This window comes from Lathamus discolor, chromosome 3 (genome assembly GCF_037157495.1).
Source record: "Lathamus discolor isolate bLatDis1 chromosome 3, bLatDis1.hap1, whole genome shotgun sequence".
NCBI lineage: Eukaryota > Metazoa > Chordata > Aves > Psittaciformes > Psittacidae > Lathamus > Lathamus discolor.
The window spans coordinates 46,790,719-46,804,121 of record NC_088886.1 but is presented as its reverse complement, the minus strand read 5'-3'; the positions used below and the strand labels follow the sequence as shown (position 1 = coordinate 46,804,121).

The following is a 13,403-nucleotide window of genomic DNA, read 5'->3' as shown; positions in this document are numbered from 1 at the left end:
TCTGAACTACAGGGTAGTTAGAGCTGCTGCTGTCAGCCCTCAGAGGAAAGGGAAATAGCCATGTCCATCCCATCCACTTCTGTGGAATCTCAACTAAATTCCCATGCATTTCTGTGTAGTTATCTTCTCCAGCTAATTGTGTTCTGCCAGTCCATCACAGCTTCAACTTTGTTGCTTCAGTAATGGAAACAGGTTCAGAGAAATTACTCCATGCAGAGACAGAGGTACTTATTAATGTGCAAATTGAAATTACTTACGCTGAAGATGCTTGCAGGCCGTTTTCTGCCAGAACTGCAGAAAAGTTGGTTGATCTGCAGAGGGGGAGAGTTTCACTTGGAGTGGAACACTGCCTTCGCTAGAAATAAATGCAGGAGAAAACACCGAGAGCTGTAATACAGCACTCTAGGTAGGCAAAAAAAGTTTGCAACGTAATGAAGAACTGATTTGCTCAAAGTTTCTCTTCTTTGCCGTGCCATCCAGGCAGCAAGTATTGTCTGCCCACTCAGTGTTCGAGGGCCTGTTCCCTCTTCTCTCCAATGTTCAACTTTGGGCTTGGAGACCCCCTGGGTGGAAGTGTACATGGGCTTGTAAAGACTTCTGAAATGGGTTTAATTTGGATCTTAAGTGAGCCTGGTTTGAACCTGGCTCCTCTTTCCATAAATCCTCTAGTCCTAGTGAAGAAAGGGGAGCTGGATGAAGCCCAGTACTGCAGGCTTGAAGGATCACCCTGCTTTAGACTTCAAAGCACATAAACTTGCTGCCAAACAGCTGCTACAAGGTGACATGATCCTGGGTCAGGCCTTAACCTCCCCTCCCCTGATTGTCCAAATCCATTGGGAATGCACTGTTCGGCTCATCTAGGGTAGGCTGGAAATAGCAGCAAAACTACCCAGTCCCCTGGACCTAAGCAATCCCAAGTTACCTTCTGGTCTGGACTTGGGGTAATTTCTGCCTGTGCCCAATTAATTCCAGGGCCATGAAGGATTTTTGGCAGTGCACAAACAGATAATTCAAGTCAAGCATCTGTGTTGATCTTTAGCCTGTCATCCATGCTCAACTCTTCATCACCTTTCTCCCCTTCCAGTGCTTCAGTGGTTACAGTTTGCAATGTTTGTTACCGGGTTTTTCTCATCTACTTGGTTGAAAAAAGCTTGTAACAGACTAAAACTTTGAGGCAGCTTGCTTTCTTTCCCAGGATGGTTAGAGGGTAAATCCGAAATGACAGAGAAATAAGGTCAGGAAATAATGAAATGTGGCTTAAGAGAGAATATGCCACCTAACCAAGGCAGATACCTACCATCTTCATAAGATGAAAAGATGAAAGCCACAGCAGAGTGCAATTCAGATCTATCTTACAGTGAAATACAATGGTATAAGTGTGTTTCTACAGAACACTTGTCATGTAATGAGTGTATCTTTGGTGGCCTCCTGCTTAATTTTTGTTGTTGTTGTTTGGTTTTGGGTGGTTGTTTCCACTGTTTGTGGCTGAGCTCTGGATGTTTGGGCCTGGTACAGTCACAGGGTTATTGCCTTCAGTTGCCAGCTGTGTGATGGTCCCCAGCAGGACTGGCTGGTGCTCTGGGCTGGGCACAGGTGTGTAGATTACAGCTGGTGCTCTGCCTGGCCTGCTCCATGCCATGGGGCCATCCCTCTGGCCACCACTGGCAGATGTGTCAGGGGCTCTGCACTGCTTGCTTTGCTGTCCTGTGACCTGCAGAACATGGGCAGCCCTGTGCTCCAGCCACTTGTGAGCAGCACCTTTGCTGGGTGGCTTTTAGCAATAGTGCACTTGCCATCTTTTGCCCTCTTGGGCAGGCTGCCAGTTCAGCTGATGGGGGATGTTCTACCACACCCACAACTGCTGCTCTTGCCAAATAATCCAGGACATTGTGTGTAAAAATGTGCACAGCACCCAGAGGAGCTAAAGGCAAAGGTCTGGTGCTTCAGAGATCAGTGCTTAGTCTGAACGTGTTCTGGACTCCTATTCATATTTTATGGAGCTTATCTCACCTCCCATAACAGTAAGTGTCTATACAATATGTGGTTTGTGTGTTTGATTTTTAATAGAAGGGTCAGAATTTAATCTGGAATACCATAAGAAAGGTGTTGTGGGGATGCCTGGTGTTTTTGCTTATCCATACCTCCTCCAGCATCCAGCCTGTTTTTCAGCATCAGAGAAGTCCCAGCATAGCCTTCATTTCAAAGATGACTCATTTCCTTTTCTGTAACACTCTTACGTATTAGTGCTAATAATACTTCTACAGGTGGAAGTCATTGTTACAAAGGACTGCTGATAAACTTGCTCATCCTACTTTGCCTCTCAGATGGAATCACAAATGGTAACCTCCATGTTTTATGTTCTGTTGGAGAGAGTAATTTTGTTTTCAACCCTGGAATTTAAATAACTTCCAAAGATGTGCTTGCATCCATTTGGAAACCAGTGGCATTAACCAAATAAACCCCCAAAGGTGTTTCTTTAAGATGCTTGTGCTTGAGCCCTTGCTGACTGTGAGCAGCCTGGGGCAGGGTATTTGCTGACTGCCCTGTGCCCCATGTGTCAGGGTGAAGTAGGACCTGCTAGGCGTGTCACTGGTGCTGCTGATAATAAGGTGGTAATGTGATTTGCCTGATGAGGGATAAAGGATGCAAAGGCACCAGCAGTCACTTTTCCAGGCTCTGCTGCTGGCTGTAAGCCTAGCACTTCCTGTGGCTTTGCTGTAGAGAGGGAGATGAGGAACGTGATGTTTTGGCTTTTTCCTGATCCCGATTTGTGAATCCTGATGTCTTCATTTTAATTTGAAGCATTTTTTTTTTAATGGCTGGTGGGAGAGCCAGGGATGCCATGTGGCTGGTGACAAACGTGGCAGCAGATGATCATGTTGCTGTTCTGGCATATGGCTAACACCAGCATAGGAAGGATGTTATTTTAAGACCCCCTCCTTTGCTAGCGGAAGCGTGAGAAGCAGAACAGTGAGCCGTCTCCCACAGCAGCAGCTGAGCTGTCATGGCAGACATCTAACCTGATTTTTGTATTAAAAAAAGAAGGTTTGCTTTGTTTTGTAGAGCCTGTTTTGCATATGTCTGGCTGCACCATCCAAAGGAGGGAGGTAAAAATACATCCTCTGGAAACTGCCTGTGTGACTTTTGTTCACATCCTTCTCACTGAAGAATGCTGAGATTCCATTGCCTGTGGGAAGAAGGTGCTGAGGAGCAGAGGATTTCAACCTGGGCACTGCTGAATAGGCTTCACCTCTCGGGCACGCTGCCCAGCTTTGCATCTTGCCTCTGCTTCCCATTGTTATTGCTTGCAGTGACCTGAAAATGCAGCATTTCCCCCCAAAATCACTATGTTGCAGTGCTTCTTGAGTTATTAATTAGTTAGCTATTAATTGGTAGCTGATTAAGTCCTTGCTTAAACCTCTGGTGTCCCAAGCAGTGCACAAAAGCCCTTTGTTGTTGGAGAGTTAGGCAGGAGAACTGGTACTTTCGTGTTGCCCGTCCAGTTTTCTCTCTGCTGCCTCCCCGAGGACGCCAAGGCTATTATTTAATATCCGCAGCGGTGGCGCATCCCGGCTGGATTGCCGCAGCATCTGCTGCGGTGGGTGGAGTGGGAGCTGCCGGGAACAGGAGGGCTGGTGCTGCCCTCAGAGACCCGCTGCGTGGAGCTGGTGCAAGGCAGTGATTTGAAGGTGGTGGCGGAAGAACTTCTGTTATAGCTGTTTGCTTTGCAAGAGAGGGGTTGTAAGGGATGGGGGGGTTGTGACCCATCTCATGCCTGTACTGCTGCATCTCCTCAGTGAACCCTCCTTTGGTCCCACTTCTGATCAGGCTACAACGTGGTGCAGTTGTACTGCTTCCTTCACTGACTGGGATAATGGAAACCCCTTTAATAATTCAGAGGATGAATTCTGCACTTGGGGTGGTGGATTTTGCAGCAAAAAGCACATAAATAGAGGTAGGCTGAGTGGGCATTGCCCGTGCTGACTGAGAGCCATGTGGCCTTTCCTCTCCCCAGATAGTGATGTACATAGGCCAAGTCTCCAAGGACATCCTGAAGTGGCCTCGGCCCCTCTCGCCACCTGTTGTCAAGCTGGAAATGAGGACGGATGCAGAGTACGGGATGCCTTCCACCCATGCCATGGCAGCTACCGCCATCTCCTTCTCCTTTCTCATTGCAACTGTGAACCAGTACAAGGTAAGGGGTACAAAAAGAAAAAGAGAGAAAGAAAAGAGTTAGAAAAGCATGTGTCTGCTTCCACCGAGCTACAGAAAACCAGCCAAGCCAAAGCTGTTGCTGCTTCCAGAGGACCTGGGTATTTATTCTCACAGACATATGTTTTTCGCTGTGGTTATCCATAGCTGGCCGATAATAGACACAAGAAGAGATTCAGCGGAAATCTCCTTTCTTTAGCATGAATCCTGTCAGCACTGTGGGTGGGCTGCACTGCCCTGTCCTGCTGAGGTTTGGGGAGTTCACTGCGTTTTGTACACGGGGTGACCATGAAGGGAGCCATGTTTCTGCTGCGGAAGATGCCCAGTGTCAGAGTTTCATGCTCACCCTGCACCCACCAGGCCAATGCTGTACGTTGGGAAATGCTGGCTCCTAGGGAAACCAAAGTAGCTCTATGTAGCCTGGATTTTGTATGATGCAGAAAAAGCATCCTTGGAAATTCTCTGGCTCTAACTTGTTTGAGACTAATAGCATACGACATGATTGAAAGCTTGTTTGTCAAAGAATTAACGGCAATTTCACTGTGCTGGCAGTACGCTGCTTGAGGAGAGATCTCGATTATTTTCTCCAGACCTTGAGCCTTTAATCCTTCGAAAAGGTTTATTTCTCTTTTCTCCCCAATGATTATTTTTGTTTCGTTTTGTGAGTCCAAACATGTATTTCATGTACTCTAGCTATAATAACTTCCAGGTTGCATCATATTTAAGCATGTTTCTCAGTCCTCTGAGAGGTATTTCAAAGATAGACCCGTGTAACTAAGAGGGCTCACAATATGGCCAGGGGTCTTGCTGTCACAGTGTCCCTGGGTGTCATTCCTTCAGTGCCAGTGTGTACACAGGGACAAAAGGTGGCCACTGAATTGCACCAATATCTCTGAATTAATTTAACTTAGAGACTCCTCTGGTCCCAGCCATGAAGCAGTGTGCTTTGCTTCTGCCCACAGTGAAAGCATGAGTGAGCAGGTCAGGGGTGCCTAAAGCTGCACTGCCAGCCCTCTGCTCCCTGGTAATTGTATGGTAACTAGTCAGAGCAGCTTGGCAGTGGGATGAGGATGGGCAGGAGGAGCCATAAGACAGGATATTTGTCAGCCCTGGAAAGCCAGATGCATCCCATGTGCAGAGCTGCCTGAAAGACCTGGTCAGCAGCACTTCCTCCTCCTCCTCAATTGATAAGTTCTAGTGGGACACGCAGCTCTTCACAGGGTGTCTTGTACATCCTGGAACCTGCCGTGAAACAACAAAGCTGCTGTAAAATAATTAAATGATTTGATTGCCTCTATTAAGAAGGATAAATCTCGGAGTCCATTATGCGGCTATCCTCTGAAGCTGCCCAGGTCATCAATTGCCAGTGTGGAGCAGCTCCCACGTGGCCTGCTGAAGGGGGGAATAAAGTGGGTGTAAACTCTCCAAAGGCTTAGAGAATTGAGCGAAAAACAGTGTTTTATGAATGGGGAGCAACATCTTCAGCCAGGTCTGAGCTCTCTGTCCCAAGGGCTGGAGTACCCCAGGGAGGAAAGGGTCGGAAGTGAGTTGTTATGCTTAGAATTTCCACAGACACATTTTTTCGCTGACCTGTGGCCACCTGTGTCAGTCATCAGCCTCTCGGCTGTACAGGCTTGATGTCAAATCGGGTGAATTGATTTCATTTATTTGTATTTTGGGTTGGTTTATTTTTGGGTTTTGTTTTTTTTTTTTTTTTTTTTTTTTCATAAAACTCTCCTTTATAGACTGAAAGGAGCCCACCAGGATACTCACTTGCAGAATTTGAATGAGTGGATTAAGGGCTAATATGTTTAGCTTATTCTTTACCAAATGTGTTTTGGTTTGGGTTTTTTTTTTCCCTTTTTTTTTTTTTCCTTATTTGAATGTTGATTTATTTCAATACTTCTTCCCATGGTCATAGGCAGTTCAGAGAGGGAGTTAAGCAAAGCTAGCTGTATAAGAAGATGAATAAACCTTAAGTATCACAAGGAAGAGCAGTTCTGACTGCACTAATAGCTAGATTAGTTTCAGCCCAGTCATTGATTTTCTCCTTCAAGCCTGCTGCTTAAGGACTATTGATCACACACCTTCTTGGCAGGCCCTGAAGCGATCATGTTCCCTTCGGGTGATTCAAGGCTGCAGTTCAACCTCATGCATTGCTTGTACAACATGCTGTGCCTTTTTTGCTTAAGGCTTTTAGCACTAACATGGATTTTGCAGGTAGCTATTGTGGGGAAAAAAAAACCCTGCAAATTTCCCAGGCTTTCCCACACTAACACCTTCACAAAAGTAGGCACCACAGAAAGTGAAGTGGCCTTCCAGCAGGATTGCATGTTGGCCAATGTGAGGTCTCCTCTAGGCTCATGTTTATCTCATTGGGGAAGTAGATCCCAGGAGATGCTTCCCAGTTGAGATCCTTATGTTAGTCTGGCTGTTTGGATGTTTTATTTCAGATATATACTGATGATAAAGTGAATAACGGTGTAATTGTGTGTATTTATTTTTCTCTTTTCACAGTATCCATTTGAACTAGGTCTGGTAGCAGCGTTTGTGTTCTCAACGCTGGTGTGTCTCAGCAGGCTCTACACAGGGATGCACACAGTCCTGGTAAGGATGCCCTGCGCTGCCCTGTGCCAGTCATGCCTCCAGCTCTGCTTACCTTTAGTGATTCCCATCTCCCACTCTTCAAGCAGTGTTCATCCTGCCTAGTCCATATCACTGAGGAATACAGGAGTCATGCCACTAAAGTTCAGGCTGCCTGTTCAAAGGCAGCTGTGAGGAAACCCTCAGGCTATTCCTATTTGTGTCTCCAGGGGTACTATTTATCCCATGAGGGAAGCAGCGGTGTGTGTGGGTTGAGGAGCCGGGTGAGGTTGATGTGGCATCTGAATGGTACTTCTCTATTTTGAAATTGTAATTGTATGGAATGCACTTGGGCAACTGGCACTGCTCTTGAGTTAAGCCTTTTGTGCAATAGTATCACTGTTGTCAGCAAGAAGTATTCTGGGCTGGTTTAGCCTGGGAGTGTCAGGGAAGGAATAGCATGTTGGTGAGTCACGCTGGTGACCACTGGGGAGTGGAGGAGAGGCTAACACACGACAAGTGAGTTGCCCTTGGGGGACTGAGGGACAGCATGTCTCCTGTTAACATATAAGGCTATGGCATGTAATATTATGTTGAGCTTCTCATTTTTAGTGGGAAGGATATTCATTCTTAAAGGACTGAGATGCACAAATACTTAATCCAAAGAAAAAAAACCCATAAAATACCCATGACTTTATATGATGGCCTTGATGGGCTCAGTTGTTTACAGATGTCAGTCCTACTCTGAGAACAGATTTCAGTACAACTTTGGTTATGCAGTAGCTGCTTTGTTTCTCATAAGAGGAAACATTATTGACCGGTTATATGCAGTGGTCAGAGGGGTTGTCCAGCTTTCTAAGTATAGATAAAAACTCCCAGCTACTTCCCTGCAGGAGTTTGATATGCATTGTTGGTTGTTTGCATATGCATAAATAATTGCATTTCTTTACCAAGTATGTTTGAAATAGGGAGACTCAATGACTGTAAGAAAGGGAGCCCTTGTGAGATTAAGGTTATCTATAAAATAGAGCTTGACCTTCCCTTCCAGGCCCAGTGGATCAAAACTATATATAAAATCAAAGCTGGAGACACCCTTTCTCAGCTAGTGACCTTAAGTCAATCAGTAAAAATTCTTTGCATACTTCCCTTGCTGGTCCATCATAATGAGGCTTCTCTAAATTTAGATGGATTTTAGGGTAAAGAAGAAAAAGTCTTTTGTGCCTTTGACATGATAAAAAATGGCTTTAAAAGAAAAAGCAGCTCCTTCCTTGAAGTGTGAGCACTGCTGCCTTTCAAAAGGGTCAATGTATTTTGCTTTGCATGACATGGTGGGGATGGAGCTGGGGAAATGCCTGGTAATGACAGCTGCCCAAATGCAATCCCTCTCTCTGTGGCCATATTCCACCTGCAGTGACAGGTTCCTTTGGGAAAGAAGTGAAGCTCAGAGACGTTTTCCACACTTGGAGGGATAGCTCCCACCCTGAGCTGCCCAACATACGATGGGGCCGAGGCGCAGGAGTTGCTCAGCCAAGCCAGCAGCTGAAACAACCTCTGTCTAATGGATTCTTAACTGAGTTATTAATAGAAAATGAATGCTGGCAGGATATAATTATGTATTAAGTGATCATAATATTTTAGGAGAGCAAATGAATGGGTAACATACTCACTGACTTAGTGTAACTGAATTTTTCCTGTTTGAGGAACCAGAGAAGGAGTGGCAAGGAGGTTGCATCATGCTTTGCTACAGCTGTAGCTTAAGCTCCATTGCGCAGGCTCCTCTTCTGTAGTCTTGGCTCTATGAATCGGTCTGTGTTTCAGCATTGCTGGTGTTGGTTTTGGATCAGGAGCAGCCTCAAAACACACAGTCATGTCAGTAAAAGAGATGTTACCATTAAAGACCTTCTGGAGAGGCATTAAGCTGGTATGTGGGCTATCTGCACCATTATAACCATATTGAAAGGAATACTATGTGTAGGGAAAAGGGAATAAACACCCGTTTCGTGGGCTGTTACCAGGAGAGCATCACCCAGCTAGAGGGTGGAGTAGAAGCGATGCCCTTGCACTGCTAAGAGATAATTACAACAACCCACCTGCACCACCTCAGAGTGGGAATATCCCACGTGCGTGGAGAAGCAAAGGCAGGGTCCTTCCTTTTAGGTCTTAAATGATGGAGTTGGAGAAGCTGACAGAAAAGGAATCTGGAATTACCTGGGAAAGGAAAAGTAAAGATTTGGATGCATTTCAAAACAACAAATCTGTAACTTTTTAGAGGTTATTTTTAAGGAACAAAAAGCAATTTGAGACAATAGAACTGTTTTGGTGGTGTTCATTTTTTCCCGCAGAGAATCACATTTGAGAAAATACCCATTTACTGTCCATCCTAAAACTGTAGCCCAATTTCTGGTTTGTGCTTCCATGAGGTGAACAAGTTTTTCTGTCTCACTTCTGCTGGAGCATGTTTGAGTCATCTTGTGTTTGAAATGATGGGTGATGGTGCTCATGTTAGTGCACAGTGTTTCAAGCTCATAGAATGGTTTGGGTTGGAAAGGACCTTTAAAGATCATCTAGTTCCAGCCAGCCTGCAGGGCTGATGTGAGCAAGATCATAGCAAATCCTATCATGAAGAACTTTTAGGTCTGCCCCCAGAGCAGGGGGAGGAAGGGAGGCTTTTAGCCATCATTTAATCCTTCAGGGTCATAAGTAGATGTTTCTTAATGCACCGAGCGTTTAAGTTTAGTGTTTGCTGTGGTGCCAGAGCTAGGTCTCCTCCTGGCTGCCGTGCATGCTGCCCTGTCTCCAGGCAGCAGCGAGGGCTTGGGGAGGCAGCCCCTCACCCCCAGAGCCACAGCTGATGTTGTGACAACCTGAGTGGTACTTCAGCTTCCCCTGAGTTAAAAGCAATAATGTCCTGTACTCTCCAGCATGGGTAGGTTACAGGGAGAAGTGAAAAGGTCACTTTTTATGACCAAAAAGAAATGGGGAAGTTGTTTCTCTAAACAAAGTAAATTGTTTCTTTTTTCCCTGAGGTGCACTGACTCAGTGGTGGTGGACCTATTGGTGATCACACCCCTGGGAGAGGGTTAGCTGCACCCCCCACTCTTAGCTCCTTTGTTGTATCTGTTTTGGTTTTTTTGACACTACCATTAATCCTGAAATTAACTTAAATATTTTAAAGCTGATAAACAAACAACGACCTGGCATCACTTTACACTCTGTGACAGTACAGTCCTCGTGGGATGAAACAGTAACCTCTAGGAGTGGAAAACAAGGAAGATTTTTGTTTGGGAGAGTGAGTAGCATCTTGCACTAAATGAAAGCATGAAGAGGGTTCAGGCAATAAGTGACCGTATACATGACAATAGAAAAAGTGTTACTTTTTCTTTTACTGGCAATATGGTGGAAGATGCTCGAGTACCACCATGTTCGGTGTGCTGGTTGGATATTTTGGGAGCATTTTGCGAGTGTTTGCAATTCCAACCTTAGTTGCAATGGGAAGAGCATAGAAGGGTCTTGCCTTCAGAAAGCTTTTGCAATCCTAAACCAAACTGTGCTGGGACCTTGTGAAACAAAAAACCCAGCCCGGTGCAAGAAGGGCAGCAGTGGTGCTGGTACCCATGGACCACGCTGCTGCCATGCTCCCTCAGTGATGGGCAGTTTTGCTTCCCAGGCATCACATGCAACTGGATGTTTACCTCATTTTTATTATTTATGTATTTTTTAATGTACCTGTAGCACAGGAATATATCTTGAATGACTTGCAGTGTGAGAAACCCAATAGTGGCCTGTTCTTTAGGCAGCAAACCAAAATCCCAGCTCTAGTTAAAATCGATAGGAGTGAGGGCTGCCCTTGTGTCAAACCCAGGCAGATGCTTGTCACTGCAGAGGAGGCAGGAGGTGCTGTATGGGAGCAGGGCCGAGATGCATGGCAGAGGGGGAGCTTTCTGGGGAGGGATGGAGCCTGTGGAGGACTTGTCTCTGCTTTTGGAGCTGGACCATCCCAGCAGGGAAACTAGAGGGTTTAAGCGCTGCTGGTAGTGCAGCACCTTGAGCAAAATTCGTGCCTGCCCTCATTTAAAAATTCCTTAATAATTGTGGGTTTGGAGAGAGGGTAATGTGTTTACACAGGCAGACAGGCAAGAATGTGCTTTCTGGGAGTGCTGACAGCAGCTGGGAAAAGCTAAGGTCCTGCTCCTGGGTGCACAGTAGGGAGAGTCCAGAAAAGCAGTTTTTCCCACAGAAATCGGATCCATCCCTCCTCTTCCCACCTTCTCCATAGTTTAACGGGTGAGGGGGGTTAATCATTGATTCTGCACTGCTAAACGTCTTTGTCCAGTGTTGGTCTTGAACTCACACACTTCTTCTGGGTGTTCAGAAAATCAGACTTCAGCCCATGTGTATCAGAACTAAAGAGAGTCACTACTGGTGGCTGTGGCTGGGTATATCTCACACTCTCCAGAAGCTGCTAGTAAGGCATCTCCAAAATGAGAAGCCCATATATTAGTGGATGAGAGAGCAGGGAACAGAATAAACCACCAGTCTCCCAACTTTTTTGATCAGTGAAAAATTCTGAGCATGCACCCTTAATATATGTCTATTTATTTATGAATTACATACCTGTACTGATGCATACAAAATATAAATTAAAAAGGATGAAATAAGCACTACTTTTAAAATATTTTTCATATTTTTTGTTACTTAGGAGTGGTGCATAAAGTATTTTCTTCCCACAGCCTGATGGGTTTCCTTGTGCACCCAGTTTGGAGACTGCTGGTTGGGAGCAGAACTGGTTATCATCCGAGTCCTTCTTGAAAACTACAGGAGCTGTGTTACCGTATGGTGACACACCGTATGGTCTGGGCTGACCAGGAGGGTAACGAAATTCAGACAACTTTAATCAGGTCCGTAAACAGAGGCTGTCTGTGCCCTGCCTGGGAACTGCTGGAGTCAGCTGCATAAATCTCAGCAAAGCCTTTGTTAGGGGAATATTAACTTTTGGTTAAATGTCTTCAATTGAAACTGAAAAGCATGTGAACAGCTTTTCAGTTTCGCTCCTTGATTGCACATGGAGGGGGCATTGAGATGCCAGGACTTTCTCTTCTAATATGAGGTGGACAAACAGTGGGGTGGGAAATGGAAGTACCGGGTGGTGTACTGTAGGTTACCCTGCTCTTGCAGGGGGGTTGGACTAGATGATCTTTTTAGGTCCCTTCCAACCCTTGGGATTCTGTGATTCTGTGATGGGATTACTGAGCAGCAGTGCTGGGACCAGCCCCCAGCTCTTTTGTGATGATGCAGTTGCCTGGTGTTGGGCCAAATACACGCCTTCTGGTGTAAAGTTATAATCTAAAACTTGGTATCAAAAGACAGATTGTCATGAAATATTGACACCTAATGGTATTTTATGTGTCAGGCATCTGTGAACAACTTTGTGAATTTACTTGGCTATCCCCATGTCATAGATGAGGGAGTACATGTAAGTGTAAATCTCTATTAAGAATATGCATAATGGCTCTGGAAGTTGCTTAAAACCCAATGTACTGTGAATCTATTGCCTGGAAGTTATAAAGAGCTGAATTTCAGCCATACTGGTGTAATGCATTTAACAAAAAGTCATTAAATATTTCTGTTGTGGAAAAGTCCCCTCATTCCTGACTAACTGTAAGTGAAGTTCTTATAAATAATTCATTAGCCTGTGACCAAGCATGGTAGGAGTCAACTGTCATGACTCAGTGAAAAAGATAGAATCTTGAGAAGAGGACGTTTCTGTCCATGATTTTGCGGTGCGTTTCACAGTCAGAGTACAAACTCTGCTGCCTCCTGAGTGACACAAGGAGAGCGGCACAGGGAAATCTATTATATTGCTTTTTGTCTGGCTGCTCTCATACAGACGGATTTTGTTAGGGGTTACCTGCTTGTCTGCTTTCCCAGCCATGCAGCTGAAAACAATCAAGTTCTCAAAACACCTTATTTACCTCTGTTAATAAATCAGGTTTTAACTATGTGCTTGCCTCAGGCACTTTACTGTAAACTGGATTTCAGAGGCTTGGGCAACCAATTTCTTCCTGATGTATTCCTGCCCAGCGGTGCTTACCTCTCGCCGTGGCTGGCAGAAATCATGGCACATCACGCAGCTCTGCACTTTTCTCCCTTGCAGCCTGTGCTCCCGGACTGAATGCTTGTCTCTGACAAAAGACAGCATCTTCCTATTTATGCAAAGCAAGCAAGTGATAATCTTACTGTTATGATGAAATTACCTGTAGGATTATGGGAGGGGTTTGTATGAAGGCAGCTTACCTGAGATGGAGTTGTGCATGTGCCTTTTCCATTGAGGTCATAGATGGAGAGTGCCCTTAAAGCATGAAGGCAGATGAGGGGGAGAATCTCACTTGTTTAGGGGGAAAATATAGGTCGACAGATAGATTCACATGGGCAGGACTAAGGCTGGGTTTATGGATTGTTGCATTTTGCTTAGCACAGGCTTCAGGTTGTCACTGTGTGTGGACAGTGCCATTGCTGTGAATTCAGCGCATTCCTCCACTGCTACGCACCCATGAATGTAGATAGTGGTCTTTTATGACAACCCGAGAATATCCGTTTTACCTCCTAGG

General features: G+C 45.3%; 1 protein-coding gene across 1 annotated transcript in view; it reads left to right on the top strand.

The window, feature by feature from the left end:
- The window catches only part of SGPP2 (sphingosine-1-phosphate phosphatase 2), a 38,898-nt gene that overhangs the window by 21,788 nt on the left and 3,707 nt on the right, over window positions 1-13,403 (top strand). The window contains exons 3-4 of the mRNA XM_065675022.1: window positions 4,016-4,195; window positions 6,730-6,819. Of these exons, the coding sequence (XP_065531094.1) occupies window positions 4,016-4,195; window positions 6,730-6,819 (270 nt within the window). The remainder of the gene's footprint in view (window positions 1-4,015; window positions 4,196-6,729; window positions 6,820-13,403) is intronic.